Here is a 17,172-nt window from a genome sequence, read left to right as displayed (position 1 = left end):
CGAGAAACGAGTACGACTGGGCTGTCTGCTGTCACCCTGTTTGTTTAACCTATACACTGAGCACATCATGAGACATGCCGGGCTGGGTGAGTTACAAGCCAGAATCAAGACAGGCGGGAAAAACATTAACAACTTCAGATATAGCACTCCAATCGCAGAAATCGAAGAGGAACTAAAGAGCCTCTTGGTGAGGGTGAAGGAGGAGAGTGAAAGAGCCGGCTTAAGACTAAATATTTAAAAATCTAAGGTCATGGCATCCGGCCCCATTACCGCATGGCAAATAGAAGGGGAGAAGGTGGAAGCAGTGACAGATTTCCTCTTCCTGGGCTCCAAAACCACTGAGGACAGTGACTGCAGCCGTGAAATCAGAAAACGGTGGCTTCTTGGCAGGAAAGCAATGACAAACCTAGAAAAGCAGAGACGCTGCTCTGCCGACAAAGGTCCACAGAGTCAAGGCTATGGTCTTCCCAGTGGTCACGCACAGTTGTAAGAGCTGGACCACAAAGAAGGCAGAACACCAAAGAATTGATGCCTTCAGATCGTGTTGCTGGAGCAGACCCTTGAGAGTCCCTTGGACAGCAAGGGGATCAAACCAGTCAATCTTAAGGGAGATAAACCCTGAATATTCCCTGGAAGGACTGATGCTGAGGCTGAAGCTCCAGTATTTTGGTCATCTGATTCGAACAGCTGACTCATTGGAAAAGTACCCGATGCTAGGAAAGATCAAGGGCAGAAAGAGAAGGGCGGTCAGAAAATGAGATGACTCGACAGCATCACTGATGAAATGAACATGAACTTGGGCAAACTCCAGAAGATGGTGAGGGACAGAGAGGCTTGGCGTGCTGCAGTCCATGGGGCACAAAAAGTCAGACACGACTGGGTGACTGAACAACAACAACAGTAAGTACATTTATTTATATATGCATATATATATTTCAATCACTTGGCTGTACACCTGATAGAACACAGTATTATAACTTGAGTTCAATTTTTTAAAAAGAAAAAAGGAGCACCCTTGAATTTTGACTTTAGGAGGTGACCTTAAGGTTGCAGTTTCCTGGGAAAGGTGGTGTCCAAGGGCTTCATTCAAGAGGCATCTGAGGGTGACGAGGAAATAGATGAAAACTGCAGGAAGGCACAGACCACAGTGAGTTTGATGGAGAGGGAGAGGGGCTGACGGCAGGAAGGGAAGGGTCCTCCCACCACGCTGGCGGCCTTTGTTCACGCAAAGGAAAGGGGTCTGGCCAGAAATGACAGGTGAGGAGGGGTCCAGGTCCCAGGATTCTGGGGCCAGCTGGGGGTGGGCAGCACAGAAGGGCCAGGACAACTTTTCCTTTGGAATTAAAAGGAAGAAGGAGAAGATGAACATGGATACAGAGCAAATGGATGGAACCCAGAGGACTCTGCAGGGGCGCCCACCCGTACTCCGTCCCCCTAGGATCCTGACCCCTAACTGCAGCCTGTGTGAGCTCAACTGCAACAGTCTCAGATCACACCTCGCCCTGCCTCAAACTCCTTGGTGACTTCCTGACACACCTGAATGAGACCAAAAGCTCTAGACAGTGTTCAAGGAGCTCCCTGGCCTGGCCCCTCCTAAGTCCTACAGTCTCTACCTCAAAGCGTCCACCCTCACCGCCATCTTTCAGTCCCTTTGGGAGCTGGGCTTATCTCGAGTCTCAGGAGCTATGCCCCAAACAAGCCCAGCCCTCACCCTTGACCCTCACCCATCACTCAGATCTCAGGTCCCACATCACCTCCTCTGAGAAGCCCTCCGCTGAAAGGCCCTCCCACACCAGGCCAGGCTCCCTTGGCTCAAGCCCAGTGTATCCACGCTGCTAATTTTCTTTAAAACTCCCTTTTCTGGTAGGAAATTAAACAGCACACTGTACTGTAATCACTCAACAGGAATTTTTTTTTTAATTTCCATTTTCTTTCTGAAGACAGGCACTCCCTGTTGTGTACTCTCCTTTTTGAAATGTCTGTTGCAGGATCAGGCATCAGTATGTGCTCAATAAATTACTACTGAATAAATGCAAGTGTTGGAAATGAATGATACCGGGTTGGCTGGCAGGCTGGGAGACGCTGAAGGGTCAAGCTCTTGAGAAGGTGGGAGTGGGCAGAGTGGGGAACTATGAGAGCCCTGGTGGGGAGGAGGGCCTGGGCCCAGTGGGCAAGCATATGGGGTCTCCTGAGGAGGATGAGAAACTGTGACGCCAGGCTTAGGGGCTGCTTGTCCACATGGCCAGTGAGGCCACCCACAACTCCCCCGAGAGCTTGCTCAACGAATGTCTGGCTGAATGTATACATTCATTCATTAATAATTCCACTCTTGAGCTTTGTCTTTTGGGAAGTCTCTACCAACTGCCAAACCCCATATAAGTGCACAATTAAAATGCCAGGCTAATTTTTATTATTGATGTATGTCTTCTGATTGACATGACTATAATTATGATAAATCATTAGCATATGAATATGAATTAGATACGCATCCCAGAAAGGGCAATATAATCATAGAAAGTGAAATGTGTCTGACATTTAGCCTGCTTCATGTGACTTTCCCGTAGCAGTTTTCTTGAAGCAGAAAATCAAAACCCTTCATAAAGGGACTTCCCTGGTGGTCCAGTGGTTAAAACTTCACCTTCCAATGTAAGGGGAGCCAATTCAACCCCTGGTTGGGTAGCTAAGATCCCACATGCCTCGCAGCCAAAAACCCAAAACATAAAACAGAAACAATATTATAACAAATTCAATGAAGACTTTTTAAAAAATGGCCCACATCAAAAAAAAATTTTTTTTAATATCCTTTATAAAGGGTATGGGGACCCATACAGTGGCGTGGCCCTTTGGACATGACCTTGTCTGGGCTCTACAAGCAATGTGCATAAGGAATAAGAGGAAAGTCACTGGAATGGACCCAGGGCCATCTTTGATGGGTGAGTTAAGAGTTGTCTATTCCTTTGTCTGCGAGCATCCTTGAACTGACCGCTGGATTTCTTCCATCCATCCCAGGAAAGTATCTTGACGACACTGCTCAACACACAAAGTCTTAGGTTTCTATCTGTGCTTTGGGGTTGCTCCCTTGATATGTTTGGAAAGACTCAAGCTGTTTAGGTCTGAATATATGGGGAACAGAAATAACCACTGTGGGTTATACGTATTTCTCTCACCCACATATTTTCACCCGGAGGGCACTCTATTCAAATCGGGCTCCTGGGTATTCAGGGTGTTTGTGTCTATGCATGTTCAGCCATGTCCAACTCTTTGTGACCCCATGGACTGTAGCTCACCAGGCTCCTCTGTCCAAGGGATTCTCCAGGCAAGAACACTGGAGTGGGTTGCCATTTCCTTCTCCACAGTATCTTCCCAACCCAGGGATCGAATCCACGTTTCCTGCATCTCCTGCACTGGCAGGCGGATTCTTCACCTCTCCCTTGATTGGCTCGGGGTTGGGGAGTGACATAGGCAACTGACCACTTTGGCTGTGCCCAGCCAGCCCCTTCCCGCTTCTTCGTTGGGATCTGCTCCTTGCAGGGTGCTAGTGCTCTAGTGTCAGCTGTCACTACGTGTAGCCTGACAGCGGGCCGGCAATCCTCCAGGGCTGCCTCTGTCTGGGTGGGTTCCTCTGTCTCATTCAGGGGCTCAGCACAAGGAGGTCCGTGGTGGCTGCACCCCTAAGCCGCATCTTTCAACTCGGCCTTCATCATCAATGACGCTAATATCACTCTATTCCCCTCAACTGGACTTGAACAAGATACAAGCAAACCCCAGCAAGAACTTTCACAGAAAACCACTAGCTTTGCCCTTTTTAGCAAAATCTGGGAAACACAGATGTTGTAGGAACATCACGTGGGCTTTTTTTGGACAGTGCATCATTCAGCACCAACAGAGACTCTCGGGTATAGGAAGAAGATGCAGCTGCCATCTTCTGAGTCTTAGTAGTGAGACTTAATCCAGAAAGGACTTGTGTCCTGATCACTTTGATCCTGCCGCACCTTCCCTGGATCATCACCTAACTGCCCAGTCATGTGAAATTAAATAAAGCCAAGAGGGTCTCATTGTTCATTAATTTAATACCGAGTACCGGTAGCCTAGACAATGGGCTTGATTCTTCTCATTATTTACAAGAATTTGATTTGTTCATGCTTGCTTTAAATAATGACAAAGACCAATACACACTACTCCATATAAAATAAACAAGGATTTACTGTTTAGGACAGGGAACTACATTCAGTATCTTGTAATAATCTATAATGAAAAAGAATCTGCAAAAGAAAGTTACATATATATGTAACATATATATATATGTAGGGGGCTTCCCAGATGGCCCTAGTGGTAAAGGACCTGCCTGCCAGTGCAAGAGACATTAGAGACAAAAGTTTGATCCCTGGGTCACGTAGATCCCTTGGAGGAGGGCATGGCAACCCACTCCAGTATTCTTGCCTGGAGAATCCCATGGATAGAAGAGCCTGGCAGGCTATGCTCCACAGGGTCGCAAAGAGGACATGACTAAAGCGACTTAGCATGCATGCACATACATATACTTTTGTGCCTATGTATATATGGGCTTCCCCTGTGGCTCAGTGGTAAAGAATCTGCCTGCCAATGTAGGAGATGAGGGTTTGATCCCTGCGTTGAGAAGATCCCCTGGAGAAGGGAATGGCAACCCACTCCAGTATTCTTGCTTGGAAAATCCCATGGACAGAGGAGCCTGGTGGGCTACAATCCATGAGGTCACAAAAGAGTCAGACATGACTGAGCAAATGGACACAGCATATATATATATGAATCTCTTTGCTGTATACCTGAAATGAACACAATATTGCAAATCAACTGTGCTTTGATAAAAGGAAAAACATAATGACAAATGCCACCAAGAACAAGATTGTCTTCACTACTCCAGGATTTCAGTTTGCCAAATTTGACACTTCGAGGTTCTTCTATAATGAAATGCTGCTGAAATACCAAGTTAATTAAAGAACTTATAAAAAATATTTATACTAAATTCAACCTTTCACTCTAATGATGAAATGGGTTCCATGATTAAAATAACTCTTGCTGTCTACATCCTGTTATTTCCTTTATGGCAAACTTTCCAAGTGGAAGCACACACTCCTAAGAATACCCAAACATGGAAGGCCACTTTCAGATGAGCTGATGGGAATGTCCCCACTCCCGCCAATGTGAACTCTATCACAAACTGAACAGTCAACAAGATGAAAGTCATTTCAAGTCAACACCAGTCATGATTCAGAGAGAAATGTGAGAAAGCACAGCACTCTGTTAAAATACAGGCTTAGCAACAAGAAGCCGGAGATATTTCAATCAGTACACATTTCTTACATGATCCAATAGGAAAGATGAGAGATTGTGGATGAATCACAGGCCAGTTAACTTAGAAAGGCAATCTTTCTGTAGTAACAGCTTCTCCACTAGACACAGATTCGAATTAGAATCTGCATTCCTAAAACATCATCACAGGGATTTCACCCCCCACCCCCCACCCCCTCAGCCCCCACTGCTGATACGAGACACAGAAGCTCAACGCATATCATCAGGGTATGAAAGAAGGAGTATCAGCTTTGAAAACAGGCGGACTGGAATTTAAGCCCCATCTGCTACACCTTATGAGGTATGGAGACTAGGCAAGTCATTTAATGTATGTGAGCTTCAGTTTCCAAGGAAAAACCTGTTTGGGCTGGAGTGCAGTTTCCAAGTCCCTGAGAAAGTATAAACGCCCAGAGCTGCTAGTAGAGGCTGGCAGTGGCGGCGCCCGCCCCCTCCCTTCCCATGAACTTGCCCCCGCTGCAACTCACCCATCTGATCCAACTCTCGGTCTCCTCCTCAGGCAGCCGGGACACCGTGCGGGGCAAGAAGCGCACCAGCTTCTCCTTGATGATGGATGACGTCAGGACATCCTCCACCTCCACCAGGCTCGCGATCACATCGGCGATCTGCCCCGAGCCTTCCACCACCACGCAGGGGATCTTACTTTTGACGGAGGTATTGATGGCCTGAGAGAAGGGAGGTAAGAGTCGACCAGAGGATCAACAGAACCCAGCCTGGAGCCGAGGCTCTAATCAAGCTGGTGAACAAATCATACGGACACATCTCTGCACTGTATCCTTCTGTGGGGGCAGGGGAGGTTCATTTTCAATCAGAAGCAAACCAAATACTTGCAACCATTTAAGAATCAAAAATGTAAGCCAATTGTCTTACATCCTGTGTTAGTATCAAATTCCATAGTAAGGACATGTGCAGCTGGCAAGTTTTCCATAAATAAGTGCTTCAAAATATCCCTCTATACAAAACTGATCATTCCAAATATTGACATCATAGATTTAAATGACAACTCTTAAGATGGTACCCAACATTGTCATTGATGGCTTATCTGCCAGAGGTGAATAATATGCATAGATTTAAGGCATGAAAATACCTTCCCAGAAGCTGGCACACTTTTTTGACTCACATATTTCCCTCCTCAAATAATTTTCTTTTCTCCTTTTATGAAAAGAAAAGAAAAATATATTTGTTTTCTGGATAAACAAATACCACAGTTTTATTTCCCCGATAAAAACCACAGAGACCAGCATAGGGGAATCAGGTCTTAAGAATTTTAATTACTTGACAACTAGACAAAGTGATGTACATGTGAGCACAGCCCCTTCCTTTAGCCAGGAGTGCTGTCTCCCTTACAGAAGACGTTGCCCACAGAGTGTGGAGCCTTCATCAGATCAGGCTGGGATCCATCTTCACCTCCCTACCTGAGCCAAAGGTGGGTGTCAGGGCTGTGCTGGGGCGGGAGTGAGGATATAGGAGACTGAGCTGAAGGATGAAGAGCTCAGTGGGTAGTTTCTCTTCCCTTTCTCCTCTCTCCTGTAGCATCTGTGGGTTGTGAATTGCCTGAACAGACTTTGAGGGAAATGCTATAGAAATGCGATACTCTAGACCGGCAGCACCTCGCTGAAAACCTTAATTCTAAATCTAAAATCTGAGTGATAATAGAGGCAACCATCTTCAATTACTTTTTCTCCATCTCTCTTCCTCTTTAATGTGACTGCCTCTTCAAGCATTTCCATACTGACTATTTCACACTGAAAAAAATCTCTAATTTTTCTCTGAAAAGTCTTTCCCTGAAAAATCTTTATTTAATAATGTTTTCAACAGTAGGTCTCATAGAAGGTACAATAAATACCTGCTGATGAAGGAATAAATGAATGGATCATTGTTACAGAAAATAATAAACAAAGAGAAGCATTAGTTTATGATTCCAACTAACTCTGCCAGAAATTTCATGTAATTCTAAGTGCGTGTGATCACAGGGTGGCCATGGTTTTCCAACATACGTGTTGGTTACCATTCCTGAGTCTTGTGAGTTCAGGTCAAGCCCTTCTATTTGGCTGGTTGATGGCCAAAGCCAACAGTAAGGACAGAGACTATTCGTGTTGCTACAAAGTCTCTTCCTAAATCTTCTCAGCTGAGGAGACAACATAAGTCTGTTAGGGCAACGCTGTGTGATTGGAAAAATGCTACTTACTTGCTGTAGAAAAGAAAGCAACCAGATTAGGTTAGGTGAGCCCCCAAAGCCATGAAAATAAAAACTGGTTGAGCAAACTTGTTGACCGATCTTCCAGAAAACCAAACCAAGACTCACTTTCAAAGTCTCTTTCCCACCTCCTTGGGCAAAACACACAATGGGGATCTTGCCACCGTAGTTGGAATCTGTAAAATATAAAACATAAAATATATTTTGGGCTCATCAGAAATACTCACCTACCTCAAGGGAACTTCTGCCCCTTGAGCCCAGGGTGGGGGTTCTGGCTGCATACCTAACGAACCTGACAATCAGTTGATCACAATGGATCATCTCTGGGCTCCAAACCAGTAGTAGCATGACATGAGTCACACTGCATGACATTTATTTAAAATGCTAAAGTCTGTGAATGATTGACTTTTGTTAATAAATATTTTGGACTGCATGGAGATCAAACCAGTGAATCCTAAAGGAAATCAGTCCTGAATATTCATTGGAAGGACTGATGCTGAAGCTGAAACTCCAATACTTTGGCCACCTGATGCAATGAACTGACTCATTTGAAAAGACCCTGATGCTGGGAAAGATTAAAGGCAGGAGAAGGGGAGGACAGAGGATGAGATGGTTGGATGGCATCACCGACTCAATGGACATGAGTTTGAGTAAACTCCAGGAGTTGGTGATGGACAGGGAGGCCTGGAGTGCTGCAGTCCATGGGGTTGTAAAGAGTCGGACAGAACCGAGTAACTGAACTGAACTGACCTGAATATATTAAGCCAGGTTCAAATTTATCCTGACAATAATTATACTTTCACTCATTTGCATAATCTATGCATGAAAAATTTGCATAACTATGTGTTTTCTCCAGAGAGATGACTGCATATACAAATGTCTTCCTCCACAGACTTCCCATTGAGAAAAGAAAAGATTGAGATTATCTCCAACAAGTCTCTGTGATGGAGACTGTCCCTAGACGATGTGGTAATCTGGTTCCACAACAGGACACATTTCAACACCAACCTCTCAGCAGTAGGAAGACATTATTTATCACTTTCCATAGCAAATAAAGGCTTTCACTCCATGGTTGCATTCTCCCCCTGAAACCAATGTTTTAGGAGGTTTTGGTTGGCTCAGTGGTAAAGAGTAGGAGACACGAGTTCAATCCCTGGGTCAGGAAAATCACTTAGAGAAGGAAATGGCAACTCATTCCAGTATTCTTGCCTGGAAAACTCCATGGGCAAGAGGAGACTGGCATTCTACAGTCTATGGGGTCACAAAAGAGCTGGACGGGACTTAGCAACTAAACAACAATGGTATAGAGAAGTAGCCAATAGTCAAAGAAGTAAATCATCTAACTGTGAAGCTAGCGGGTTGGTTTTTTATCACTTCTACTCTAGCAAATCCCATTGCTTCATCAGTGCAATTTTATACCCTGAATTTTACCAGGTCTTAAATGTTATCAAGCAGAATGGACAGCAGGTCTCTTTATTGCCAAGCCAGAGTGGGACAAGGCAGCATTCATCAATGTTCTAGCACACTGGAGGGTACGTATCATAGGAGCAGAAGCATTTCTAGTATATTAAGAAGAGATACAACGGCTCTTCTTTGGCAGTAGAGCATCTGATAGGATGGGTTTACCACGCTTCACTCAGTAATTGGAGCTATTGTTGATGCTGCTGCTGCTTTTGTTCATATGTTTTTCTAACGTCCCATCGCGTAAGCACTGACCTTGAATCGTGCGCTCAGAGATGTACTTCTCCAGCTGATTCCGGAGCTTTGCCTCCACTGTGGGGTGCCCGTGGCAGCCGTTGTCCACGAGCAGTAGGTGGGTGTGGTTGTTGTCCAGGATGTACAGAGGGTCCCTCTTGAAGTCATCCATAATGTACTGAGCTGAAAAATATCCCTGAAAAGCACACAGCAACTTGTCTTTGAGACTTGCTTGTTGGCCAAAATGCCTGATGACATCTTTATGGGTTCACGAAAGGCTGACTCTTTGGGTTCAACTATATTGATGCCTCTTTCCAGATTCCTAAGTGCAGAAGGGTCTTAAAAATCTTATAGTTCAGGCCATCATTTTAAATATGAGGAAATGAAGGTTCAAAATAGTTGGATCACTTGCCTATTGTCACATAAATGACCGGTGGCAGTATAAGAATCAGATTCCCAATCCAGTTCTTATTCCATCACCCTGTGCTTTTGTATAAATTCACTGAAACTGATAGCATTCAGGAAAGTGTGTGTGTGTGTGTGTGTGTGTGTCCAGACATACATATTTGTGTGCGTGTGGATATGATAGAGGTAGATATTGATATACACATATTTGTCTAGAATCCATCATATGCCAAGACCTACGCCAGGGTCTAGGGATTAGAAAATGAATAAAATGAAGTCTTAGCTCTTGAGGAGCACATAGTTACAGGATTATGAAAAGAAGTAATTAAACATATACTTTGTCATAAGACTTAGTACCAGAGAATAAAAAACTAAAGAACTGACTCTAACAGGATTTGCTGGGAACAAATTTTCATGAACAAAACACATCTATCGGTAATTCCTTCACAGAACCACTTTGATTATGTCATCCTTGTTTTTAATTCCTGAGGTTCCAAAGGAACCTTGTAAGGCCAACTTCCTACAAGTTGATGGCATCCCAGAGCCCCATGCCAGGGCCACTCTCCCCCGTGACCCCGCAGACCTCCTCATGTCCTGCCCGTACCTCCACATCACAATTCCTGATAAGGGTGTCCCTGTTGGAGACCATGCCCCAAGCGGCGATGCCAATGGCCACAATGTTCTCCTCCGAATTCCTGCTAATGGTGTTGTCTCTCACCACCTCCCCGATGAACTTCATCAGCCCATAGTGGGTGCCTCCAGTGAGAATCCAGGCACCTGCCAACAAGAGAGGAGAACAGAGGCTCTGAATAAGTTTTTCATCCTGTGCTCAATCCCTAAAGAAGCCCCACCTGTGAGCACCAGGACCCAGCATCGCTGGCCACACTTTGGACTATGTTCAACCTAAGACACGGACTTAGGAAAGAGAAGAGGATGTCCGAGTGTCTAGAGATGCCGCTTAAAAAGATACAGATTCTAGACCCCACTCTAGACTCACATCATCAGATTCTCTGGGAAGTGGGGCCAAGAAATCTGTCCCTTTAATCATCTCTCAGGTAAATCTTTTCAGGGCTAATAAGCACCTGCCCTTAGCTGTTGAGCAAGTTAAGCAATGTCATCATGGAAAGTGGAACGCTCTGCTCCCACACCTCCCGCCCCATGGATCTGGAGTGATCTTCCCAGCAGGACCCTGGTGCCTACCATTTAATTTTGGGCTTCCCTAGTGGCTCAGATGGTAAAGAATCGGCCTGCAATGCGGGAGACCTGGGTTTGATCCATGGGTCAGGAAGATCCCCAGGAGAAGAGAATGGCAACCGACTCCAGGATTCTTGCCTGGAGAATCCCGTGGACAGAGAAGCCTGGTGGGCTACAGTCCATGGGGTCTTCTAGCATGACCCTGGTGCCTACAATTTAACTTTAAAATTGCACAAGCTTGCACACTGGTGTTTGAAGGTTTTTATTTGATGATCTTTGCAAGGCCAAGAATTTTTCACAGTTTTGTTTTCAAAACTGTAGTAAACAAAATACCTAAAAATATGACTTCACATAATAATGGCATCTAAAGCTGAAAATGTGCCTAGGCCAGTGTGCCACCCAGGCAGGAATCTAGCCTGAGGCTTGGCCACCAGTCTCCTTGAATTCTGAGGAGTCCTGAGGCAGCCCCCTCCCCAAACTGTTAGAAAGTCCTTTTGTTCATTGTTGTCTCCATTCTCCAATTTTGTTACTGACTTCCCGACAGGGAGCTACTTTAGTCATCTTCCACAGAAAAGTCCTTCCAATATTTTACGGTAAATGTGATGTAGTCCCTAGAACATTCAGATCCCATTCCTTTGGCCAGTTCTCACAAGATGTGAATTCCAGACCCCCTGGCACCCAGTCTCCTTCCTGCAGACAGATTTCAGTTGTCAATACCCCCGTTTCAAATGAGGCAATAGGAGACAAAGCAGCTCTCCACATGGCTGACCCAGAGTACAAGAAGACAATGAACCCCCAGCTCCGCCCATTCACTTCATCTAAGAAGAATCCCGGCCTGGGCACTTTTGTCTGCTTTGTTCTACTCTATGTATTCCCAGTACCTAAAACAATTTCTGACACATGGCACGCATTTAAGAAGTATTTGCTGAAGGAAAGCATTATGCATGTTCGGATTTAGTGGTGAGGAAGTCAGCTGCTGGGTTTCATAACAAAGTATCTACTGTGGTCCCATCTGGTTGATCAGGAAATTAAGAATAAATACGGGGAGAAAGCAGCCTTTCTTCTTGATTTTAAGAAAAAGCATATTTAGAATAAGACATGCTACCTTAGTTCTGTCAACTAACATTCTTAATAAAATTGTTTTCAAGGGACTTCCCTGGTGGTCCAGGGGTTGAGTCTCCAAGTTTCCACTGCAGGGGGCAAGGGTTCAATCCCTGGTCAGGTGGGGAACCAAGATCTGCACGCTATGCTGCATGGCCAATAAATAAATAAATGTAAAAACTGATGCCCAAAAATCCATGATGAAAAAAATTAAGTTTTTACAATCTTAGCATTAGATAAACTAATAAAATAAATATTAGACTTTGATAAACAGAATCAAATCTAAAGGAAATATCAGTCAAGCTCAAATGAAAGGAATTCTGGAGAGAAAAAAAAAGTTGCCTATAGTCTTCAAAAAGGTCCTGAAAGGCCAAAAAGATTAAAGAACATTTCCAGAGGAAAGAAAGCTTTTCAGCTTCCAATGATATGAAAAGCTAAATGGATTGGAATCCAGGTGGAGAAAAAAAACAAAAATCATTTTTTTGCTCGGAAGAACATTGTTGGGATAATTAGCAAAATTAAAACAAGAACCTTTTGTTAGATGACTGTATTGGTCGGTGTGAACTTCCTTGGGTTTGAAAGTTATACCAGTTACATGAGAAAACAAGCTTGTTCTTCAGAGACATGTGCTAATGTGTGTGCTTAAGAGCTAAAGCTCATGATACCTAAAATTTACTTGCAAAGGATTTTTTTTGTTTTTTTTGGCTATTGCACCCCACGGTTTGGGGGATCTTAATGCCCTGACTAGAGGTTGAACCTGTGCCCTCTACAGTGGAAATTCAGAGTCCTAACAACTCTTACTCCTTGAAAGAAAAGTTTTGACCAATCTAGATAGCATATTGATAAGCAGCCAACAAAGGTCCGTCTAGTCAAGGCTATGGTTTTTCCAGTGGTCATGTATGGATGTGAGAGTCGAGCTGTGAAGAAAGCTATGTGCCGAAGAATTGATGCTTTTGAACTATGGTGTTGGAGAAGACTCTTGAGAGGCCCCTGGACTGCAAGGAGATCCAACCAGTCCATTCTGAAGGAGATCAGCCCTGGGATTTCTTTGGAAGGAATGATGCTAAAGCTGAAACTCCAGTACTTTGGCCACCTCATGCGAAGAGTTGACTCATTGGAAAAGACTCTGATGCTGGGAGGGATTGGGGGCAGGAGGAGAAGGGGATGACAGAGGATGAGACGGCTGGATGGCATCACTGACTCGATGGACGTGAGTCTGAGTGAACTCCAAGAGTTGGTGATGGACAGGGAGGCCTGGCGTGCTGCAATTCATGGGGTCGCAAAGAGTCCGACACGACTGAGCAACTGAACTGAACTGAACTGAACCACTGTATGAGATGGTTAGATAGCATTACCAAAGAGTCAGACACAACTGAGCAACTGAACAAGAACAAAACTCGATTAACAAGAACCTGGGCAAACTCCGGGAGATAACAGAGGACAAGGAGCCTGGCATGCTGCAGTCCATGGGATTGCAAAGAGTCGGCTACAACTTAGCAACTGAGCAATACCAACAATAACCACTGGACTACCAGGGAATCCCTCAAACGATTTTTAAAATCATAATACGAGAATATCTAGAGAGAGGGAGAAGACAAACATGAGAAATTGTTAACAATTGGTGAATTTAAGTGAAGGCTGTACAGATATTCACTAGATTATTCTTACAACTCTTCTGTAGGTTTACAATTTATCATAACAAAAAATCAAAAAAGAAAAAAATAAGCAAAATATTTCAAATAACAAAGCCAGGGTTCTGTGTTTTGATCCCCATCAGACACTCACCTGGCGCTCACAACATGCCAGGCACGGTCACTTTTTTCAAAGCATATTATTGGTCCCCAAATGAAACAGCAAAAATTAAACTTTCTTTTTTTGATTGGCCAGAATACTCTGAATGTTTTACGTAAAAACGACTAAATGAAAACGTTAGGTTAAGAGAAACATGCAACTACCCACATGCAATTTCCTGAGCTCTGATTAAGGAAATCCTCCCTCCCTCCCCGACCCCACCCCACCCTCCAGAATTCCGGATCTGTTTCCTCATTTAAGGGTCTTGTTTCTAATTAAGATCAGGATTAATCATACAGCCCTAGAGTATCTGCAGTCTTGCGCATGAATGGCAGAGGACAATTTCGTTCAGTCTCTAAAGACGTGGCGCAGCCTGGACGGACAAACCCGGCGGGCGCCACGTCCCCGCCCGGGACGGTCCCGTCGGCCACCGCGGGACCCGCGCACCTTTCGACTGCGCGATGTAGATCAGGCGGCTGAAGATCTTGCGCATGCGCGGCTTCAGGGCGAAGTTTCTGGCGCCGCCAGTCACGGAAATGACCAGGTTGGGTGTTTTCAGGTGCCAGTGCTGGGTCAGCAGCTCGTACAGCGTCTCCGCGTCCGTGTCGCAGGACAGTCGGATATACTGTGGGGAAGAAGAGAAGCATCAGGATCCGCAGGTGCTCTCCTGATGGCGGGGGCGTGGCCCAGTCTACCTGTTCCTTTGGGAGGGGAGCGCATGGCAGGTGAGGAAGGTCCCCTTGGGGCAGTGGAAGGGGACACCCCAGCCAGCTGGAGAGCTGGAGACTTCATCCTAAAGGCAGTGGCGCACCCGTCAGGCGTTCTAAGCAGAGTAGAAGCCAGAAGGGATTTACATTTCAGGGAGCCCTCCAGCAGGAGTGCTAACTACAGACTGAGCCAAGACAGGGGGGAGGCAAGACAGTGGTGGCCCATTCCGAGACAGAGGCCTTGGGAAGAGACAGAGTGGACAGAGGAGAATTTAAGGAAACTGTTAATAATGGCCAACTGAAAACGGTCACCTGCCATCTGCCTCTGAAAGGGGAAATATTAGTCGCTCAGTTGTGTCCGACTCTTTGTGACCCCATGGACTATAGCCCGCCAGGCTCCTCTGTTCTTGGAATTCTCCAGGCAAGAATATTGGAGTGGGTTGCCATTCCCTTATCCAAAGGATCTTCCCAACCCAGGGATCGAACCCAGGTCTCCTGCATTGCAGGCAGATTCAAGCCCTAACGGGACCTACCGGGGAGGTCGGTAGGTGGCAGGGGGAGAGGAAGAAGAAAGGCTTCCCTGATGGGGAATCAAACCCCGGCCGCGGGGGTGAGAGCACCGGATCCTAACCACCAGGGAGCTGCCTTTACAAGGATGCAATCAATCACTGTCATCACTGACATTCCACACATCATGAAATGAGTTCAGGGTGGAGATCAAGAATGAAGCTCACTGTGCTCTGGGGAAAACCCACAGAACTGGGCTTCAGACAGTTAGGTATTTTCAGCATATTATAATGAGCCCAAATTCTTGCATCTTCTCATATCTACAAAAGCACTAAAATCATTCATGGAGACACCTGCTTCTCATGACTAGCAGCAAGCGTCTACCAAAGTGGGTGCCTGACTGCACGTACCCCCTTCACTAAAATCATAGGTAACACTGACCTTGCCCCCCTACCTCTTTGGAGCAGCTCCTCAGAGCTATCTGAGATGCTGTCTCCTTGGCTATAGTCCTCATTTGCCCCCAATAAAACTTAACTCACAACTCTCACATTATCCTTTTTGTTTCCATTCGACACAATCCATTAAACAGCTTTGTAAAATGCTGTATAAGAGCCTGCAGTGTGGGTGTGCAAAGCAAAATGTCACCTTATTCAAGACCACATTTACTGTCAAAAATGTCATATGCCAAACTAAACCATAAATGCATTTGTCTGTAGCAGGGAGGGTCAACGAGGATATCACATGAGCCTGTGCTGTGCCTGGAGAAAGGACACTGTATGACAAGCCAGCCATCCTGGGTCACAGGCCAGTATTTCCAGAATGAGCCAAGCTCCACGACCACTATTGTCAAAAGCCATCTTGTTTGTCAAGAGCCAGCCTGCCCCTAACCAGCCAGCTCCCATCTCTATATTAAGTAACACGTGTACATATAGAACCAACGACTAAACGCCAACCCTTCCCTTAGGAATTTTCTTTGTCCTAAGGCTATAAAAACTGGCTGCAAGCCCACAAAAGCATCAGCTCTCCCTTGAAAACACCTCAGGATCGGCCTGCTGGTCTAATAGCATCTCCCGCTCTATTCTCTCTTTGGCGGTCATCTCTCCCTGGTCTGTCAGAAAGCCGGCCTGCTGTCTTTGCAGCACCTCTCACTACCTCAGTCCTTTGTTCTCAATGAATCCTCTCTTCTAAAATATTCTGTGTCTGGAAATTCTTTTCCAGCCCATGCCCAGACAGTCATAACATTTGGTGGCCCATATGGGAACTGAACCCGCCACCTTGGCGTTACCAGCACCTTACAGATGGAACTCATTCTGCTCTTTCCTCGCTACTCACTACCGCCTTAACAATCACCTGAGGAGTGTTGCCATGGCACGTGATCTAATCACAGTGCTTGATTTTTCACAAGATTTATCTTTTTCTGCAATCATGTTTTGGGTGACAACCCATCTCTTCTGCTTTCATACATACTATCAGACAATTTGAAGTAACTCAAGGTACTTCAGTAACCTACCATGTTAGCATATGGATTAGCTAGTTCAAGTAGAAAACCATCGCTTACCTTCCCTTTCTTCCCCTGAGTCTCAAACTGAACATCTCCAAAAGCATCGGTGGGAAATTCCTTGGTATGTTTCTTGTAATTCCATTTCTCGTTTTGGTTGATCTGGGTGCCTTCTATGTGTTGGTTCTGGGCGTAGCCACACTTGCACACATTCTCCCTGAGCAGGAGGATATTGACAGGAAGGAACAGATTTCATTAAACCTACTTTAATGTTTCATCACGTCTCATAGACCACACATGATTAGCTTAAATCAACACAAAAAGAGATTTTAGCATCACATCTAATTTCCAGACTGTTTTCATCATCTCAGTTGTTTAAAAACTATCTTGATGTTTTATCCCTGTGACATGGAAGATTCAGGCAATACACTTCACTTGCATCTCCACTGAGAAAGAAGAAAGCAGGAGTGTAGGGAGGCATGGAATAAACGACAACAGAGAAGACTTCTTGAGCCTTCACACACTCTGGCCATAGCCCTAACTATTCTAGATCCCAGCCACTTATCTCTCAGGTTCTGCAGGGAACTTCCTTTTCTTTAGAGTAAATTTCTTCATTTAGGTTAAAATAACCTGGGTTCCTTGTAACTGAAAGTCTTAAGTACTAACACTGTGTATGTGTGTGTGCACAGGAATGTTCAGTCGCTCAGTAACATCCGACTCTTGCGACCCCG

At 45.2% G+C, this 17,172-nt stretch overlaps 1 protein-coding gene across 3 annotated transcripts in view; it reads right to left on the bottom strand.

Annotated features, from left to right (window-relative positions):
- The window catches only part of TRPM8 (transient receptor potential cation channel subfamily M member 8), a 92,037-nt gene that overhangs the window by 65,897 nt on the left and 8,968 nt on the right, over nucleotides 1–17,172 (bottom strand). For 2 of the 3 annotated variants that reach the window (XM_005204960.5, NM_001206066.2), the window contains exons 3-8: nucleotides 16,502–16,658; nucleotides 14,177–14,354; nucleotides 10,248–10,420; nucleotides 9,260–9,434; nucleotides 7,652–7,719; nucleotides 5,814–6,011 (exon numbers count right to left, since the gene is read on the bottom strand). In XM_005204960.5, coding sequence (XP_005205017.1) covers nucleotides 5,814–6,011; nucleotides 7,652–7,719; nucleotides 9,260–9,434; nucleotides 10,248–10,420; nucleotides 14,177–14,354; nucleotides 16,502–16,658 — 949 coding nt within the window. Of the gene's footprint in view, nucleotides 1–5,813; nucleotides 6,012–7,651; nucleotides 7,720–9,259; nucleotides 9,435–10,247; nucleotides 10,421–13,723; nucleotides 14,355–16,501; nucleotides 16,659–17,172 lie in introns of those variants that run through there. The other variant, XM_024989669.2, reaches the window with a different exon arrangement.

Source organism: Bos taurus, chromosome 3 (genome assembly GCF_002263795.3).
Source record: "Bos taurus isolate L1 Dominette 01449 registration number 42190680 breed Hereford chromosome 3, ARS-UCD2.0, whole genome shotgun sequence".
Lineage (NCBI taxonomy): Eukaryota > Metazoa > Chordata > Mammalia > Artiodactyla > Bovidae > Bos > Bos taurus.
Note: the sequence above shows the minus strand (reverse complement) of the source record. Positions and strands in the feature narration are given on the sequence as shown.